General features: G+C 36.9%; 3 protein-coding genes across 6 annotated transcripts; 2 read left to right on the top strand and 1 right to left on the bottom strand.

Annotated features, from left to right (window-relative positions):
• Positions 1–319: 319 nt before the first annotated feature.
• On the bottom strand, positions 320–4729 carry LOC100264827 (peptidyl-prolyl cis-trans isomerase CYP18-2). 2 transcript variants are annotated; one of them, XM_002281830.5, is made up of 6 exons: positions 4526–4729; positions 4077–4172; positions 3861–3922; positions 3105–3238; positions 706–790; positions 320–535 (listed from the first exon to the last, which is right to left on the bottom strand). In XM_002281830.5, the coding sequence occupies exons 1-6, from the start codon at positions 4595–4597 to the stop codon at positions 484–486; spliced, it is 501 nt and encodes a 166-aa protein (XP_002281866.1). In that variant the 5' UTR covers positions 4598–4729; the 3' UTR covers positions 320–483. The 2 variants fall into 2 exon arrangements, with proteins under 2 accessions (XP_002281866.1, XP_059595147.1); XM_059739164.1 differs by lacking the exons at positions 320–535; positions 706–790 and having other exon boundaries at positions 2655–3238; positions 4526–4708.
• A 120-nt stretch (positions 4730–4849) lies between these two features.
• On the top strand, positions 4850–10560 carry LOC100259699 (mitochondrial fission protein ELM1). Of its 3 annotated transcripts, none has more exons than XM_010655818.3 (11): positions 4850–5160; positions 5864–6002; positions 6219–6285; positions 7234–7330; positions 8441–8590; positions 8682–8808; positions 9404–9516; positions 9592–9655; positions 9745–9838; positions 9944–10052; positions 10367–10560. In XM_010655818.3, the coding sequence occupies exons 1-11, from the start codon at positions 5017–5019 to the stop codon at positions 10466–10468; spliced, it is 1206 nt and encodes a 401-aa protein (XP_010654120.1). In that variant the 5' UTR covers positions 4850–5016; the 3' UTR covers positions 10469–10560. The 3 variants fall into 3 exon arrangements, with proteins under 3 accessions (XP_010654120.1, XP_010654119.1, XP_019077137.1); XM_010655817.3 differs by having other exon boundaries at positions 4853–5160; positions 5864–6005; XM_019221592.2 differs by lacking the exon at positions 4850–5160 and adding an exon at positions 5426–5727 and having other exon boundaries at positions 5864–6005.
• Positions 10561–17851: 7291 nt separating this feature from the next.
• LOC100242602 (UPF0497 membrane protein 2) lies at positions 17852–18870 on the top strand. Its single transcript, NM_001397861.1, has 3 exons — positions 17852–18231; positions 18335–18458; positions 18534–18870. The coding sequence occupies exons 1-3, from the start codon at positions 17942–17944 to the stop codon at positions 18747–18749; spliced, it is 630 nt and encodes a 209-aa protein (NP_001384790.1). The 5' UTR covers positions 17852–17941; the 3' UTR covers positions 18750–18870.
• The last annotated feature ends 239 nt before the right edge of the window (positions 18871–19109 follow it).

Raw genomic sequence — 19109 nt, 5'->3', positions numbered from 1 at the left:
AATGATTGGAAACATCGAGTTCCTACCATTTGTACGTGAAGTCCGAGGCTGATAAGGAAAAGGCTAAGCCCTCTGACTTATTTAGTCGGACATGTTAATCTCTCCTCTTAGACCCAATGAAATCTCAGAAGACCATTATCTACTCAAATTCTTTTCCGTGAATTTTCAGATATCATGCTACAGTCATTCCTATCCCTGTCATTACAAACCCATACGACCAGTTACTACAAAAGCATAAGTTATAATCGCCAAGTTGCATGAGAAGTATCAGAGATGGTAGCGGTGAGCACGCATCAAGTGCGCGAAGCTTACAGTGATCTGACTTGCAAAATCATTTTTCAATGTAATCCCATTCTACATTTCTTTTATCCTTCGGTTTCAGTAATAATCCTAATGCCTTAGAATCACATTCTCAATAAACAGTGAATCAATCAAAATCACAACATGCCTTCTCGTAACAATTGATTTCCCCTGGCACTGGACTCACTGCAAGTCTTTCACCGCTGTACGCAATATCTTCACATCATGGATGGGTCTGGGAATTACAGGGGAAGGCATGTTAGTTATTGCTTCACTTATCTACGTGAAAATATGCCTCTTAACAAAAAGCTTAAAACTAGCTTTCCATAGACCACTATCAGAGAGAAAGTAGAAACATAAATATTTCATAGCCTTGGATTGCATATATAAGGAAGCAAGACTTACCTATCTGTATTATCTGTTTGAACGCTACCAAGTCTCTTGATAATTTCCATTCCCCTACATACCCTTCCAAATATTGTGTGCTTCCCTGGATGATACAGGAAAACCAATTGAGTAAGCATATTATCAATCATGGTATATAAAATCATAGACAGATTGACATAAGAATGAGATAATCCAAATCATAGGTTCATTGAAGATTTAATGTGAAGGCAAACAAATGGAGGCAAACATATGATGACAAATCTATCTGGAAGGGGGCTCCTGTTCTAGCCGAGTAAAGTCGGGCAGATTTTGAGGCAAAAGTGAATGACATGAAAACTAAGAGCTACAACACAAATTTCAGCAAAATGGAAGCGCCTTTAGTACAATCGCATCACCTGCTTCATTCTTTTTATGTTTCCACTCCATTGTACCAAAACAATCATGTTGCCTGCTTCACATTTCTGCAGTAAAGGTTCAAAAAGGGGAGGATTCTTTAGTTTGGAAGATTGAGAGGAAAGGAAAGTTTAGTGTTAAATCTTATTATAGGTCTTTAAAAGTGGATAACAACCCCTTATTTCCAGCACAGGAGGTTTGGGGTTCGTATGTCCCTTTAAGAATACATTTTTTTACTTGGGAAGCAATTTGGGGTAAAATTTCTACTGTTAATATGTTAATGAGGAGGGGTTGGTCTATGGTTAATTGATGCAATCTTTGTAAAGAGAATGAAGAATCGGCGGACCACATTCTAATTCATTGTGGTAAGACAAGGGAGCTTTGGACTTCGGTGCTTTCTTCTTTTGAGGTGATGTGGGTGTTCCCGGACTCAGTAAGAAATCTGCTTCTTGAATGGAAAATTAAGGGCCTAGGGAAGAAAAGGAATGTAGTTTGGAGAATGACGCCTATTTGTCTGTTTTGGTGTATTTGGGGAGAGCGAAATCGAAGAATGTTCCAAGAGGAAGAGATGTCAGATACGAGCTTGAGGAACCTCTTTCTACAGTCTCTTCTTGAGTGGTCTCAATAGATTATGGACTTGGACTATCTCTTTTTTCTGAATTTGTTGGGTGATTGGAGTGTTGGTTAACTTTGTCCTCTCTAGGTTTTTTCCCTCCTTTGTTGCCTTGGGTTTGACTTTCTTTGTATACTGCCTCTGTACATAGGGAGCGCCCCCTATTTTGGCGTGTTTTAATTTAATTGTCTGTTTGTCTATCAAAAAAAAAAAAATCATGTTGCCTGCTTCATTCTTTTTTTCCTCCCTTTATCATTCAAAGTTGATTTTTTATGTACACATAAAACACCAAAACAATACCAGATCTTTTTTAAATCGGTTATCTTTCTTCATATATAATGGAGAGATAAATCATGGAAAAGCACATACACACACCCGAACCTATTCCTTAGGGAATGGCAGCTTTACATGTACACCCAACACCTAAAGAAAATCCCCCATCTCACTGTGGAGGAACTTCAGGTTTTAATTTGTCAAGTAGCATGTTCCTCTGCAGGAACCCAACACCAGTCTGGCTGATATAGAATCACTTAAAGCTAATTCTGGATGGAAAATGTTTCCTAAATACGCCCTCTTCCCCATTGTGTGTCCATTCATGAACTGGTGCTTGCAAACACATCTGCCCAAATTTGTAGTTACCCAAAGCTGTCATCTGGTTCTCAATAATTCTAACAGCCAGTTTACCAAAAAAGCATCACACAAGATGCAAGGATTTATGTATATACATATATATATATATATATATATATATATGTGTGTGTGTGTGTAGGACCAGAAATGAAAATAAAAATAACATTAAATTTTTTTTAAGAAAAGGGCTAACTACCAAGTGACAAATGGACAAGAAACAAGAAGGTATCATGGACATTAGACAAGATAATATCTTGAATGTTGTGATTATTCTAATGACAGAAGAAAATTTCCAGAAATCCATTCTTGGATATCAATAGTACACTAAATGTTGGATATAAATGAATAAGAAGAAGAAATATCAGATAACAATATTTTTAAAATCTACAGTAAGGACATAAACAAAGGAGAAGGAGAAGAATAAGAAGCTGTAAGCAATTTTAATCATGTAATTTCATGCTCACAGCCCATCTGCAAGTGCTGACAAAGATTGCACAAAGTTATGAGTCTATGAGAATTAGATCAAGCAGATAAGCAGAATGTATTCTGGGTGTGATCCTACAATGGAATGCTTACAAGGTGTATGCTAATTAAGTGGATCAAAGAGTGTAAAAACAATCAAGTTTCTGGTCAGCCCTCACACTTATCCTGTTTCCCGGTGATAAAAGGGACCCACTTTTCCTATTTACAGGAGAAAAAAGTTTGCACATTTCATGAACATTCCATAAAGATAGATTAAATAAATTGTAATGGTAATTATTGAGTAGGATCATATTGTTACCATCCAGTGATTGTGCTGGGGCCAGGGTAATAAAGAATTGGCTTCCATTTGAATTTGGACCAGCATTTGCCATGGATAAAATACCAGCTCCAGTATGTTTCAGCTCGGGTTTTATCTCATCCTCAAACTTTGATCTGAAACGTGTTAAGAAACAGGTCATGATATAAGATGAAAGTTTTAAACATAGAAGCTAATACATGCATGGGGAGCATGTTTGAAATTGAAACAAGCAAGGCGTGAGAAACTGAATGACATATAGGTTTGCAATATTATCATTGATTCATTATGTTATTTATCCATACCTTACTGTTGATCCCATCTCAAAACAATAGATAAAATAAAATTCCACACTGATACTAATCAGAATGCCACGATTAAGTGAAATTGTAAGAGAGAAAGTGTGTTAAAAATTTAATGATACAATAATTCTATCAACCAATTCCACACTGTGGGATGGGGTAAACCGTTCAAAACCATATTCAGTTTGAGGAAGCTCAAGATTATTAAATAATATTTATTGAATATGGTTGTTAAATCTAAAATTAACAGTTTGTTTAATCACATCTCTGATGTTCTTCGAGTCCTAAGATATAATTTGAAACAATTCAGATCTTGTTATGACTAGTCTCTTTCTGGAAGAATTGCTACATTTTCAGGACAGAATTTGAGATGTCCGAGATCAATACTCAACACAAAGTTTAGATGTTCAATAAAAATGAAGGGGCAAATATCATAAAGAATAAAATAAAATCACACCCATAAATGGATTCTCCTCCCCTTCCTGTGCCAGTGGGATCTCCACCTTGGACTATGAAATCCTGCTCAAAATAAAAATAGAAATGTTAGCATTAAGTTCCTAGAAAAGACCTGCCACATAATTTTTGGACATGTTCATTTTTAGTTTGCCCTAGGTTCTCATATTGAGTTTCCTTTACAAAAAAATTCACCCACTCTAAGGAGCGAGAGCAATACTTTGATGATTCTGTGGAATTTGACGTTGTCGTAGTAGCCTCTGCGGGAGAGTTCTAAGAAGTTTCTGCAAGTTCTCGGTGCGTGCTTGTAGTAAAGCTGTTTCACAAGCAGAAGATAATTTAGATATACGGATCTTTTAACTACCGGTCTGTTTGATTGCTGAGAAAATGTGCAAAAACTACATAATGAATTAAATATCTGAATCTGAAGATTTTTTCTTATTCGGAACCTAGAAATTCGAAAAACCTCCACTAAACCCATCCTAATATAACGACCTGTTTGGTTGAGCTTTGGTTTTTCACTTTTGAGAAAAGCAGAGAACTTATAGATTTAAGAAGAACGTTTTTTCCCGGATTTTCTTCCCCGGATTCTCAGGAACCAAGCAGACGGTAAAGAGAGGGAAAAAAAAAACAGTAACAAATAAAATGAAAAAAAAAAGTGAGACAGACCTCGACCGTGAAAGAACCCATGGAAGTCTCGAGAGTGACTTCTGGAGCTCCTCCATCTGCACTTCCCCACATCCTAGAGAGACTCAGAAAGCAAAGGGTGTTCGGTGTTCCAGAGAGAATGAGAAGATTATTCACATTTCACAATTACCCGATGTGGTTCTTTTGAAAATGGACCCATGGGCCTGGCCAACCGTCCGTAGTCCGCCCCCAATCATAAGTTTCCAGAGCAGGGGCCCACATTACACAAGTATGCCCAACCAATGGCCACTGGTTCCGATTCCTGTTGCAACGGTCTACTAATCGGACGGCTGTGGAGAGAGCAAACATGGAGCGCGTGATACAGGCGCATATATGCCGATGCCACCGCTCCATCCAAATCCTAACGTTTGAAAAAATGAAAACGGAAACCCTAACTATGACTCTGCAAAAAGCAGGTAGGGGTGGGTGATCCCTCGAGATTGATCAGGCTTCCCGAACCGGCTAGTGGTTCGATGGGCGGGCCGGAGATATTCGGAGGTGGATTCTACGGTGTAATCAGACGAGCAATTGTAATCGGAAACGGCTTCGCAGGCTCAGAGAATCAGAGCATTGGCTTGGTTCGTGCTTTGGGGCTCTCCAATCACCAATCCTTATTTGTGAGTAATACTGCAGTGCTTGCATTGATTTGTCTATGTTATGTTTTCAATATTTATTTGTATTCTGCACTGTTGTTCATTCATTTTTTGGCAAGCTTTTTGAATCTTAGCCTCTGTTTGGTTGCCGAGAAGCTTTTCTTGGACCATGAAGAACTAAAACCTCCACGGAACTGAATTTGTTGGTTGATTGAGTTGAGTTTTTCATTTTCTCAAGAACCAAGGAAAGGAAAAGAAACGAAAGTTCTGAAAACTACTTAACTATTTTCTCAATCAATTTTCATCCTTCTTTTCCTTTCCATTGATCTTCCCACGGTCCAATCTTTGCCTGAAACTTAGTTTGATATTCTTTTCTTCTCCTCAGGTTTCCCAGCAAACAAAGACAAACAAAACCAGGAACTAGTGTTTGTTTGTTTTATTGAATCTTTTTATATTTGATTAGCTTGGATTTGGCCAATGGAAGTATAGGTCAGCGCCCTTAAGTACCCAAATTGATGAAGAGAAATTAACATATTGCGAATACTGTAGTAGGCTTGTGATACTTTGCTAGTGGTCCCTAATTTCTTCAAGGTTTGCACTTGTCTTGTTCGAATTCTCAAACACAAGAAAGTAATTTTGCAGAACATGTTGCAACTTATTTTGACAATGTCACTAATTCTTTTGTTACTTTTCACCAAGAATTTCTCATTCACTATCACTTTGGCAGCGTGTTACTAGACCAAGAGGAGGAATACATGAGCGGCTTCATTGGCTTCCAGTTTCTCTCCACAAAAAATTAGACTATGTCATGAAGCAATTCCAAACAGTCAGGGGGAAAAAATTGATCCCTCTTTCAGCTGAAAAATGTGGTAGTGGAGGCTTATAACTCTTTTCAGTTTTACATTACGTATGAAAAATACAATAATGAACATGACATGTGCTGTTGATGATTGGGGTGGATTTGATTATTTTTTTTTCGGCATAAAGTGGTCTTAAAGACTTTGAAAAGTGAATACAAATTGAGTTACCAATCCAGGAGGACTGATTACCGTGTCTTTCTAATGAAAATGGTGTTGATGCAGGCTTGTCGGATATCCTAGAAGCTGATGCAAAGCATATTTCAAAAATGGCTCGTGAAACTTTTGAGATGTATGTTCTCATTTTTTGGTTCTCAATGTCCCAACTTCTAGTTTTTGAACCATCTTTTATGGAGATGAACTTGCAATTGAAAATTACGTGTAATTATCCATTATCAACAAGAACTCAATATGAATATATTGCTGTGCCATGTGTGGTTTATTCACTCCAATTCCTCTAATGAGCATGCAAGATAGATTTTAATCCAATCTGATAAGTATTCTTTATGTAGTCAAATATTACCTCAGGACTCTAGGTAAATTAAGGTTGGCTGTTCTTTTTCTCTCTACCTACATTATTGCAAAGCAGGAGTTAAATATATGGATGTAGCTTGACTTGACAAAGAGGATTCTTATAGAATGGTTTTAGATTGATCATGAGACATCTTTGTTTGATGTGAATAAAATCCTGAAAAAATGGGAAAATAGTTAATTCACTTTGGAAGTATAGGTGGCTCTTAAATTTAGGGCTTTGGGTCAAAGCCTAATCTTATTCCCTTCGAGGGATTTTTCTTTCTTTTATTGTTTTGAAGAACCCTAGCAGATGTTTTATCATTTTGGAATTGCAAAACTTCTGATTCCCAGGATTGAGTCATTCAAGATGGATCACTTTTATAAGACAAACAAGATGGATTTTTTAAAAGAGGTCAGGACAGCAATGAATGGATTTCTATAGAATTCCAACAGAAAGACACAAGTTTGTAGAATGTTTATAAGAAGTTTGCAAGTAGAAGCTAAATAGTCATTCATCACAAGGTGAAGAATGTGGTTTCTCAGATAAGGAGAAATATTAATAAAGAAGGAATCTTTGTTGATTCTCATAAGTGAATGATTTCTTGTATGATCAATTAACTTGTTAGCTCAAGTAAATGGATTCCAACTTTTCTCGAGTACAGGTGAAACGATTTTCAAAGGTTCAGATATGTTAAATTACTCTTCTTTTGTTTTGTTTTTTTTTCAGGGATGGCCCATTATTGGTGGTTGCATCTGGTAGGGATACCATTTCTGTTGCAAGCTACATAAAACAGTTAGCTCCAGAAAATGTTTTTGTTGTTCAGGTTTGAGATATCTTTCTCTTATCTTGTATGTAAATTAGGGATGACAATTCATTGGTTTTTACACTACTGAAACATATTTGTTTCTGAAATACTTGACCCATATCCAGTGTCTCCTCAACCTCTTTGGCATTAAGAACTTGCAAGAGAAATCCAAGATCTTTGCCCCTAACAAAATTTTCATCATTGTTTGACCCATCTTTGAACTTTTCCAATGCCAGGCACGGGATTGAAATCTTGAAACATACCAATTGAACCTTTCGAAGAACTTGGAACGTGGTTCCCCTCACTGCAAGAAGCTATGTCAATGAGAACATCACAACCATCACTCATTCTCTTGGGATTAACCTTTGCTGAAATATTTGTCCACCCTCCTTGGACACCACTAGCAGAAAAGAATTTTCCTTCCTCATTGTGACCACAATTTTGAACTTCTAGATCTTCTAAGCACCACCCACATCCCCCCATCTGAAGTCTTCTCTTACTCAAACCCATCCATGATAGAATACAAACCATGTTGTTTTCCCTTGAGAACCACCAAAGGAACCCTTGCTTTCATTTCTCATTCCCTGTGAAAACTGTCTTCCTTGCTCTGCTAACCTCATCCAGCTGCCATGCTGTCTCCTGAACCCTTCATTGCAAGAGATCAGTCATCCTCCTCCTTTCTGTTACCCCAGAATGATCTTCTGAGCCTCTTCCCATGTCCTCCATTTCAAATTATGTCCTGTCCAAGTGGAACAACTTTTGCCTACTAAATCTCTTCATCAGTTTATTAAAACTTAAGCATTTGAAAGAGAGACAACATCTAAATGGATTTTTTTGTTTTTGTTGCTAAAGCAACTTAGGTGCTCTTAGGAAAATGATAAGTAATGCTTGCCAGCTATGCAGGTAATCAGTTTGCTCTTGAAGTAATCCACATCCTTTTTTCTCTGCTACCATTTATCTAACATATGTTTTGATCAATTATTCATACGGTTTTTCTACCTTTTCATTATTTCTCTCTTCCATGTTTACTGAGTTGGCTATAGTGCATTACTTGCTCCTATATCCAAGTACTTCAAAGTTTTACAGCCTTGATTTGAACAATTTTTTTTTTTTTAATTGCATTTGTAGATACAACACCCGAGGTCAGGTCTGAATAGGTTTGATCTGGTGATTACCCCTCGTCATGATTATTATCCATTGACCCCTCATGCACAGAAACAAATCCCTTGGTTTCTCCGGAGGTGGATAACTCCTCGTGAACCTCCTGACAGACATGTGGTATGTTTCAAGGGGTTAACTTCATTGGGATAATTTCAGTTGGGTTGGTATGCTCAAGATACAGCTCACGGTTTAAGCTTTCGAGTATCAGGTTCTGACTGTTGGAGCTCTTCATCAAGCTGATTCTGCTGCGCTTAGGAGTGCTGCTTCTGCCTGGCATGACAAATTGGCATCTCTGCCCAGGCCCTTGTTGGTGGTTAACATTGGAGGACCTGCAAGTAATTTTCTGAATGTGCATTTGGCTTTTTCTTGAGAGTGATTCTAAGTTGATTTGAACGGATAAATTTTTGGTGAATTATTTTTGGGGAAATATTCATTATATCCCTGAAAGAAATATATATATAGTGAAAATGATAATTTTTTATCGAGGTGGTTTCATTGAAGATCCAGAATGGGAACACAGCCCTGTTATGTGTGGGGGTGTATGGGGTGAAGAAAACAATGACCATTTAGAGCCAGGACCAAAATTTTGAAGCAACATTGCAATGCAAAACTAACTGGTCCACATTAAAGTTTGTTATAAACATTTTCAATATGACACCACCCAGGTGGAGATAGCAGTTGCACCTTCAAAGCTCCAAGGAACTCATGTTTTTGACTTGTGGTTTAGTGTAGTAGACTTGAAACTGGTTTGCAACATAAGTGGCACTATGATCTTTTACTTCAAATATGATATCTCACTTGCAAGAGCTGCTTTATTAGTTGGAGAACCACAAATTGAATTCCTCTTTCTTCAATTTATTCCTGCTGTTTCACTTTCTAAATCAGTTATAGAAAGATTGTCCATCTCTTACAAGTTGTCCTTTTCCTTAGGCAGTTGTCGATATGGTGCTGACCTAGCAAAGCAGTTAACGGTTTTACTACAAAATGTTCTATGGAGCTGTGGGAGCCTCAGGATATCCTTCTCAAGAAGAACTCCTGAGAAGGTATAAATGCTTTCAGTGATCGGTTTATACATTTTCTTGATGGGTGCTCACTGTTTCTGGTTGTGTCATTGACAGGTATCCAAAATATTAGTAAGAGAACTTGGTAATCATCCCAAGGTTTACATTTGGAATGGTGAAGGTACTCAGTGATCCTTAACTTAAATTTTCTAGTATATGTCTTACTCTTACAGAAGATTAGTTGACACATATTTGTGTGATACTGCTTAGAACCGAATCCACATATGGGGCATTTGTCTTGGGCTGATGCCTTTGTCATCACAGCTGATTCAGTGAGTATGTTGAGTGAGGCTTGTAGTACTGGGTATGTTTAAATAATGGTTTTCACCCTCTTTGCAATGGTTGGTTTAAAAGTATTTTTTAGACTGAAGTTTATCGGTTCTTATCATTACTTTTTTTAATTTTGCAGGAAGCCGGTATATGTAATTGGAGCTGAGCATTGTAAATGGAAGTTTGCGGACTTCCACAAATCTCTGCTGGAACGAGGAGTGGTTCGGCCATTCACTGGTAAAGAGAATGTAAGTGATTGTTCTGTTCTATGCTGCTGATTATTGAAAAAATTGCAGAAGAATGTCCTCTCGTAATTATGTCCATATATCATGTTTTTTTCCGATGTTGATCAATGGGAATATAGAGGCTAGACTCTAAACTACTATGTTTGTGGCTTCTTGTTTTCTCTCTGGATGTCCTGTATTAGGGGCTTGATGAAGTCCGGGAGTGACTGGAAGAAATATTGTATTTTTCTTCTGTTCCTCTTATGCTTGTCAGCTTATGGGTCTTGCCACCATTGTGTGCTATGTTTTTCTTACTAATTTGTTGCTTGATTTTCCAGATATCTGAGAGCTGGAGCTACTCTCCATTGAATGGCACTGCTGAGGCAGCTAGTCGAGTGCATGTCGCGCTTGCAGAGCGTGGATGGAAAGTGCAATCATAATGGACATTTTTTTTTTTATAGGAAAATCATGCTTTCATCGATAAAAAAATAAAAATAAATAAATAAATAAATAAAGCTTTTAAGGACTCCAATTTTATGCCTCGTACTTGAAAGCCCTTCCAGCCTCTTGGGTGTTTCACCTGGTTTCTACCGGTTAAGAATAAGCGGTTGCTTTTGCAGATTTGAAATTTGATTTTTCTATACCACATCAATGGATGTTGCCGTGGGTTTTGAATTTTGGTTCAAAATGACCCATTTAGTCGTAAATGTATATACCCAAACACATTTAAAAAAAACAAAAAAATCACAAAATGGAATTCGAATTTATAAAATTCAAATTTAATGTATAAATTTAAAAATAATTAAAATTTTATAAACTCTCTTGTCAAAGATACTATCTTTTAATGATGTAATCTGTGACCATCTTGTGGACTCATCATGACAACTATTAATTTTTATTATTTTAGGTATTATCTTTTACCATTCTAGATATTACATTTAATGGCTGGGTTTATGAAATTTGAATTATTTCAAATAAGTGTAGAAACGAACTTTTCTCTTCTTTTTTTTTCCTCCTAAATTTGGTTTAAAATTGCATTTTGGCATTTGAATTCGCTTTCTAAATTTGTACTGAAGTCGGATTTTCAAAATATGGATTCAAATTAATGTGAAAAAAAAAAAAACCAAACAAATCAAGAGGGCTCATTTGAATGATAGTTTCAAAATATTCTCAAAATCTAGATTTTTGAGAAGTTGTAGAACTTTAGAATATGAGTTTAGGTTAAGAATAATCCCATTGTCAAATAAATGCATTTTAACCCTTTTTTTGAAACTTTTGTTAAAATAATCTTTCTCACCCTTCATTTATCATTCTCTTAAAAAAAATTTGAAACAGCATTTTCAACATATATTTAAAATGTTTTTTGAAACTATAATTTAAAATTTATTGTCAAACTATGGTTAGTTTCAACAATAATTTTTAAAACAAGTCTCAAGTTAATATTTTGTTTGGCTCAAGAAACAATTTGACCGCAAAGTAATTTTTCAAAATATTATTAGCAATTATTAATTTTAAATTATCATTATTTATTTTTAACAAAATAAAGTAATCATGCTTTTATAAAAGGTTAATATTTATATTTTTATAATATTTATAATATATATATATATATATATATATATATATATATATATATATATATAACTTGTAATTTTACATAATATTACTATTCATATTTTATTAAAATTTATTTATTTTTTCATTAAAAAATGTTTTTATATTTAATAAGATTCGAATCAAATTTATTTTATATTATATACACTAATTTACAATTTATTTTTTACAAAATCAAAATAAAAAATTATTTTTAAAAACAATTTATCCAAAAAAAATTTATTTTTAAATTTTTGAAAAGCATTTTTAAAATAACTTATAATAGGAAATTAAAATATCTCTGGATGAATTGAAATCCTGTTTATAAATAAGTTTTCACTTCCTTTTCAATTGTTGTTAATTCCATTTCTATCATTAAAAATAGGCATGATATGTGTATTCCTAATTCTACCGAACATGCCCCTGCATTGTTAGAAAAAAGTAGAAGCAGGAAGCAGCCTGGCTTGCGAAGATAAAAACCGACAACAATTAAGCTAAAATCATGATTGTGTATTTTTTTGCTGCTTATAATTGATAAGTATTTGCTTCCGCGACAGTCTGGGTGTACCAACATAGAAAAGGGAATTGCGTTGAGCACACTGGTTCATGATAGTGTATTTGTTTGTTTTTTTGTTATAATTGATGTGCGTTTGCTTTCTCTTTTGTTAGAGAAGATTAGTTAGGATCAGTTAAGAATTAGTTTTGGTTTAACCTTGACAGCTCATGCTTAACAGATTGTAACAGATTGTAACAATACTTAAGCTGCAGAAATACAATAGAGAAAACAGAGTGTAGAGCAGAGCTTTTCTGTCAATCTTCCAATAACCTTTTCCACTATCTTATCTTCAGAATCTTCTTTCTTAAGAATTCTATCATGGTATCAGAGCGGTGAGTCTTCTTCAATGGAGGCCAATATCAGTCCTGCAATAGCAAACCCTAATGCTTTGTCTTCCACTCGTTTTGTTCCAATTAACTTCAATCACTCACTGTCCGTGAAGCTTGATAACAAGAATTTCTTGATCTGGAAACAACAAATCGTCTCTGCGATTCGAGGCTATGGGCTACAGAAATTTGTGTTTAGTGATGATGAAGTACCAGTTCAATTTCTCACCAGAGAAGATGCGAGATCTGGAAAAGCAACTAAGGAATTCCTCGAGTGGGAACAACAGGATCAACTACTGCTCTCTTGGCTTCTCTCATCTGTTTCTGAGTCAATACTTCCTCGATTAGTTGGCTGTGATACATCCTTTCTTCTTTGGGGACGATTAGAGCAATATTTTGCGTCTCAGACTCGAGCCAAGGCGAAACAGTTCAAGACTCAACTTCAGCATACCAAGAAGGGAGGTTCAACAATTGATGAATATCTTGCCAAGATCAAGGTTTGTGTTGATTCACTTGCATCTGTTGGTGTTTCTTTGTCAACCAAAGATCATGTTGAATCAATTCTTGATGGTTTACCCAATGATTATGAGTCTTTCGTTACCTCAGTCATTTTGAGGAATGATGATTTTTCAGTTGAAGAAATTGAAGCTCTCTTGATGGCTCATGAATCCAGAGTTGAGAAGAACAACAGTTCTCTTGACTCCTCTCCTTCTGCTCATGTTGCAAACTCTAACGCTGTAGAAAAAGGGAATCGTTTTAAGCAAGATTATTATGCTGCTAACTCTCAAGGTAATCATTCAGGTTACAATGGTAGTTTTGGACGAGGTGGAGACTTTGGTCGTAGAGGTGGCTTCAATGGTGGTCGTGGATTCAATTGGAATTACAATGGAAGAAGCAATAGAGGTGGTTTTCGTGGTAGAGGAAACAGAGGTAATTTTCAAGCAAGACCTCCTTGGAACTCTGATAATCAGAATGAGAAACCAGCATGCCAACTATGTGGTAAAATAGGTCATGTAGTAGCACAGTGCTATTACAGGTTTGACCATACTTTCCAGGTACCACAGAATCTGTCAGGCAGGAACCCTTCTCCTCGGGCTTATTTCAGCTTTTCACCCCAAATAAATGGTGTTATCCCAACTTCTGAAGCTTTTAGTGATGACAATTGGTATCCGGACTCTGGAGCTTTAAACCATGTGACACCTAATCCTGCAAATCTGATGAAAAGTGCTGAGTTTGCTGGGCAAAATCAGGTTCATGTTGGGAATGGAACAGGTTTGTCCATTAAGCATATTGGTCAATCTGAATTCTTATCTCCTTTTTCATCTAAACCTCTTTTACTTAATCACTTACTTCATGTACCTTCCATTACCAAAAATCTCTTGTCAGTTTCCAAATTTGCAAAGGATAATAAAGTATTTTTTGAATTTCATTCTGATTCCTGTTTTGTCAAGGATCAGGTAACCCAAGCTGTTCTAATGGTTGGGAAGGTTAGAGATGGATTGTATGCTTTTGACTCCTCACATCTTGCTCTCAGACCAACTCAAAGCTTATCGAAGTCTCCTTCTGTTTGTACAGCTTCTTTGTCATCTACCTTTGATTTGTGGCATAAAAGGTTGGGGCATCCTTCGGCTGCAACAATTAAAAATGTTCTGTCCAAATGTAATGTTGCCCATATAAATAAAATGGACTCCAACTTCTGTTCTTCTTGTTGCTTGGGTAAAATACATAGGTTTCCTTTCTCTTTGTCTCATACAACTTATACCAAACCCCTTGAGTTAATTCATTCAGATTTATGGGGTCCAGCCCCGGTATTATCTAATAATGGATATAGGTATTATATTCACTTTGTGGATGCCTTTTCACGATTTTCTTGGATATTTTTACTCAGAAATAAATCTGAAGCTATCAAAACCTTTGTTAACTTCAAAACTTAGGTGGAATTGCAATTTGATTTAAAAATCAAGTCCTTGCAAACTGACTGGGGAGGTGAATTTCGTGCTTTTCAATCTTATCTTGCTGAAAATGGCATTGTACATCGTGTTTCTTGTCCACACACTCAACAACAAAATGGTGTTGCTGAACGGAAGCATAGAACCATAGTTGAACATGGTTTAACTCTTCTCCATACAGCTTCTCTTCCCCTTAAATTTTGGGATGAATCATTTAGGACTGTTGTTTACCTATCAAATAGGCTTCCCACTGCAGTACTTCATCACAAATGTCCCATTGAAGTCTTGTTCAAGTCCATACCTGACTATTCCTTCCTCAAAGTTTTTGGCTGCTCCTGTTTTCCCAACTTACGTCCCTATAACACCCATAAACTTCAATACAGGAGTGAAGAATGCACTTTTCTTGGCTATAGTCTAAAACACAAGGGTTACAAATGTATGTCTTCTAGTGGTCGAGTCTATATTAGTCGTGATGTCATTTTTAATGAAACCTCCTTCCCTTATTCTAAAACTATTCAAGCTTCATCTTGTTTACCTTCCACTGTTTCCCCTTCTACTTCTCATTTGTCTCCTTCAGCCTCTCCTCCAATATTGTCTCCAACAATGCTGCCAGCTCCTACTTCTCCCATTTCTTCAGCTAGACCAATAAGTGAAATGGATAATATTGTTTCCACTCACCCACATGCACCTAATAGTGCTGATACTACTCTAACACCTGCACAAGTTGTTTCTAATCCAGTTGCTACTCCTATACAACATGTTATCTCTTCCATTGCAGATGCAAGTGTGACTAGGACAATTGCCAAGGATGCTGATAATACTCATCCAATGATTACTAGAGCAAAGAGTGGAATTGTTAAACCCAAAATTTTTATTGCTGCAGTAAGAGAACCTTCAAGTGTTTCAGCTGCCCTTCAACAAGATGAGTGGAAAAAGGCTATGGTGGCTGAGTATGATGCATTACAAAGAAACAACACCTGGTCACTAGTTCCTTTACCCGCTGGTAGACAAGCTATAGGTTGCAAATGGGTTTACAAAACTAAAGAAAATCCAGATGGCACTGTTCAGAAGTATAAAGCACGATTGGTTGCCAAAGGCTTTCACCAACAAGCTGGCTTTGATTTTACTGAGACCTTTAGTCCAGTCGTTAAGCCTTCTACAATAAGAGTTGTCTTCACCATTGCTCTCTCAAGGAATTGGGCAATCAAGCAACTGGATGTAAATAATGCGTTCCTCAATGGAGATTTGCAAGAAGAGGTGTTCATGCAACAACCACAAGGGTTTATTGATGAGCAAAATCCTAATTTGGTTTGTAGACTTCATAAGGCCTTGTATGGTTTGAAACAAGCCCCACGAGCCTGGTTTGAGAAACTTCATCAAGCATTATTGAGCTTTGGATTTGTATCCGCCAAGTCTGACCAGTCACTATTCTTAAGGTTCACTCCTAGTCATATTACCTATGTCTTGGTTTATGTTGATGACATTTTGGTCACTGGTAGTGACACAGCTGCAATTACTTCCCTCATAGCTCAATTGAACTCAGAATTTTCCTTGAAAGACCTCGGGGAAGTACATTATTTCCTAGGAATACAAGTTTCTCATACCAATAATGGACTACATTTATCCCAGACTAAATACATTCGAGACTTGCTCCAAAAGACAAAAATGGTGCATTGCAAACCTGCCAGAACTCCCCTGCCCACTGGTCTAAAATTGAGAGCTGGAGATAGTGATCCTGTGGAGGATTTACATGGTTATCGGAGTACAGTAGGAGCTCTTCAGTATGTGACCATCACAAGGCCGGAGCTCTCCTTCAGTGTGAACAAAGTATGTCAATTTATGCAGAATCCTACAGAGGAGCATTGGAAGGCTGTGAAACGAATCTTGAGATATTTACAAGGCACTTTGCAGCATGGTTTGCATTTGAAGAAATCATCCAACCTTGATTTAATTGGATTTTGTGATGCTGATTGGGCATCTGATTTGGATGATAGACGCTCAACCTCAGGCCATTGTGTATTTTTGGGACCAAATTTGATATCTTGGCAATCCAAGAAACAACATACTGTTTCAAGGTCTAGCACTGAAGCTGAATATCGAAGTCTTGCAGGTTTGGTAGCTGAAATCACATGGTTAAGGTCATTGTTGAGTGAGTTGCAACTTCCCCTAGCTAAGCCTCCTTTGGTTTGGTGTGATAACCTTAGCACGGTTTTGCTGTCTGCAAATCCTGTTCTTCATGCAAGAACAAAGCACATAGAGCTTGATCTCTATTTTGTTCGTGAAAAAGTCATTCGGAAGGAGGTAGAAGTTCGCCATGTCCCCTCAGCTGATCAACTTGCAGATGTATTGACAAAGACAGTCTCCTCAACTCAATTTATTGAATTCAGACACAAACTCAGGATAGAAAACCTTTCTACCCTAAGTTTGAGGGGGGATGTTAGAGAAGATTAGTTAGGATCAGTTAAGAATTAGTTTTGGTTTAACCTTGACAGCTCATGCTTAACAGATTGTAACAGATTGTAACAATACTTAAGCTGCAGAAATACAATAGAGAAAACAGAGTGTAGAGCAGAGCTTTTCTGTCAATCTTCCAATAACCTTTTCCACTATCTTCTCTTCAGAATCTTCTTTCTTAAGAATTCTATCATCTTTAGCCCCTTTTCTATGCAACTCTCAGGATGTCCTTACATATAAAAGGACAAGGGTAACTCAATCGACAACTGCGCTTGATTTATGACATGATTTGGTCGAAGTCTTCTTCCAAATTTCCAGACAGGAGCTCTTATGCAGGTCAGTCTCGCTAACCATATACAGGTCAGGCCCACTGACAGATTGGGAATTATTATTGATTACCTACTGAGAGCTCTTTTAAGTGGAAATGGTTTAAAGTTGACAACCTTAAAAGACGTCTTTATTGATCTCTTTTAGTGGGAGATGGATGATGGCAGCTTACAACATTGGGTTAGAGAAGAGAAGGTGGGTTTGGTTGGCTGATTGAGAATAAAGTTGGTTAGTTATATCAAGTCTGTATTTCACATTTATTATAGAACTTTTTGTAGTAAAGCCTCTTCATGATATCTTATGATTCTTATCCATTATCTATGAAGCTCAACACTCTGATACGTAGGTGAAAAATGGCAGGAAGCAATTGTGATGATGGTTCAAGTGGGTATTAATTACATATCATTTGGTTGACTTGACTTTGAATGTTGATCCACCAACTCCTCCCCATCTGCCCAATTGCATCTCTCTGTTTGTTTTGTTATTGAATTCGGATTAAAAGTGATTTCAGATTAGCAACAACTGAATTATAGACCCACTTTACAATTTTATAGACCGACTGTTTAAACCAACTCTCTCCTTTTGGTTTATATATATATATATATATATATATAAGGTTCATCCATATATCCAGCCATCTTCATCACAAGCTTTGAGTTGTCTCCTATTTCTTTCCCTCGGACGCATAAACATATCCTACAACACAAAATGAGCAGCGGCGCCAACGCAACTACAATCGATGTCCCAGAGACAAGGGCTGAAGCCAAAGGGAAAGCCCCTCTCATTGCAGCTCCCATTGTTGCAACCACTAAAGCTACCCCACACCCGAATGCAGGATGGAAGAAGGGGCTTGCTATATTCGATTTCCTCCTAAGGCTAGCTGCTATAGCAGCTACACTGGCCGCTGCTACCACCATGGGAACTACTGATGAAACTCTTCCCTTCTTTACCCAGTTCTTCCAGTTCCAAGCTAGTTTTGACGACCTGCCTGCGTTTATGTGAGTAATTTTTATTACATCTGGAGAGTTTTTTCCAAGAAGGAATCATTTTTCTATGCAAACCTATTGATCAAAGTTCATACTATTACACACGTAAATGCAGGTTTTTCGTAGTTGCGACTGCTATAGCCAGTGGCTACCTCGCCCTCTCTCTACCCTTTTCATTAGTGAGCATCTTTCGCCCACATGCGCAGGGAATAAGGCTGCTTCTGATCATCTCTGACACTGTAAGCTTCAGCTTCATTGTATTTGAAAGAAAAAAAAAAGAATTCCACCTTAAGTCCTGTGTCGGTTGATTGCAGGTGATGCTTGCTTTGACCACGGCTGGGGCAGCCTCAGCGACTGCCATAGTTTACTTGGCACACAACGGCGACTCAAGCGCAAACTGGATAGCAATCTGTCAGCAATTTACTGATTTCTGCCAGAGTGTGAGCGGGGCTGTGGTGGCATCATTCATAGCTGTGGTTATCTTCATGTTGTTGGTTATGATGTCTGCCTTGGCTCTCAGAAAGCACTGATCAGAGGATGAAGCCAACCGTTCATATTGAATGTTCTCCTCGTGGTTTCTTTTTTTTATTTCAACTCTGTTGTGTGATCGTTAAAGGAAAAAAATTATGTATAATTGATTTGTCTGTACAAGAAAATTTGCAACGGAAAATCTATCAATATTTGTCATACAAGGTTCCTTATTCAAATTATAACATTACAGGGTTGTGGCATTATGGACCGTATTTTTCATATGCATTCTCTTGACGATGAGACTCGTTTTTTATTTATGAAAAATTAACAACTAGAAAAAGACATATTAAGTAATAATGCACTTGAAAAATGTGGATTAGGATTCTAATTTTTTTAAAAAATAAATAATTTTTTAGGTG

Source organism: Vitis vinifera, chromosome 8, assembly GCF_030704535.1.
Source record: "Vitis vinifera cultivar Pinot Noir 40024 chromosome 8, ASM3070453v1".
Classification (NCBI taxonomy): domain Eukaryota; kingdom Viridiplantae; phylum Streptophyta; class Magnoliopsida; order Vitales; family Vitaceae; genus Vitis; species Vitis vinifera.
The sequence above is the reverse complement of the archived record's forward strand: the minus strand, read 5'-3'. Positions and strand labels throughout refer to the sequence as shown.

What these genes read in the sequence shown, in the direction of transcription:
- LOC100264827 (XM_059739164.1), bottom strand. Translation starts at nt 4,597, where the DNA reads ATGTGGGGAAGTGCAGATGGAGGAGCTCCAGAAGTCACTCTCGAGACT. An exon ending in TGGGTTCTTTCACGGTCGAG is followed by an intron (nt 4,173 to 4,525) that starts GTCTGTCTCACT and finishes CTTGTGAAACAG; the next exon opens with CTTTACTACAAGCACGCACC. An exon ending in AATTCCACAGAATCATCAAA is followed by an intron (nt 3,923 to 4,076) that starts GTATTGCTCTCG and finishes TATTTTGAGCAG; the next exon opens with GATTTCATAGTCCAAGGTGG.
- LOC100259699 (XM_010655817.3), top strand. Translation starts at nt 5,017, where the DNA reads ATGGGCGGGCCGGAGATATTCGGAGGTGGATTCTACGGTGTAATCAGA. An exon ending in GCTCGTGAAACTTTTGAGAT is followed by an intron (nt 6,286 to 7,233) that starts GTATGTTCTCAT and finishes TTTTTTTTTCAG; the next exon opens with GGATGGCCCATTATTGGTGG. An exon ending in AAAATGTTTTTGTTGTTCAG is followed by an intron (nt 7,331 to 8,440) that starts GTTTGAGATATC and finishes TTGCATTTGTAG; the next exon opens with ATACAACACCCGAGGTCAGG.
- LOC100242602 (NM_001397861.1), top strand. Translation starts at nt 17,942, where the DNA reads ATGAGCAGCGGCGCCAACGCAACTACAATCGATGTCCCAGAGACAAGG. An exon ending in GACGACCTGCCTGCGTTTAT is followed by an intron (nt 18,232 to 18,334) that starts GTGAGTAATTTT and finishes ACGTAAATGCAG; the next exon opens with GTTTTTCGTAGTTGCGACTG. An exon ending in TTCTGATCATCTCTGACACT is followed by an intron (nt 18,459 to 18,533) that starts GTAAGCTTCAGC and finishes GGTTGATTGCAG; the next exon opens with GTGATGCTTGCTTTGACCAC.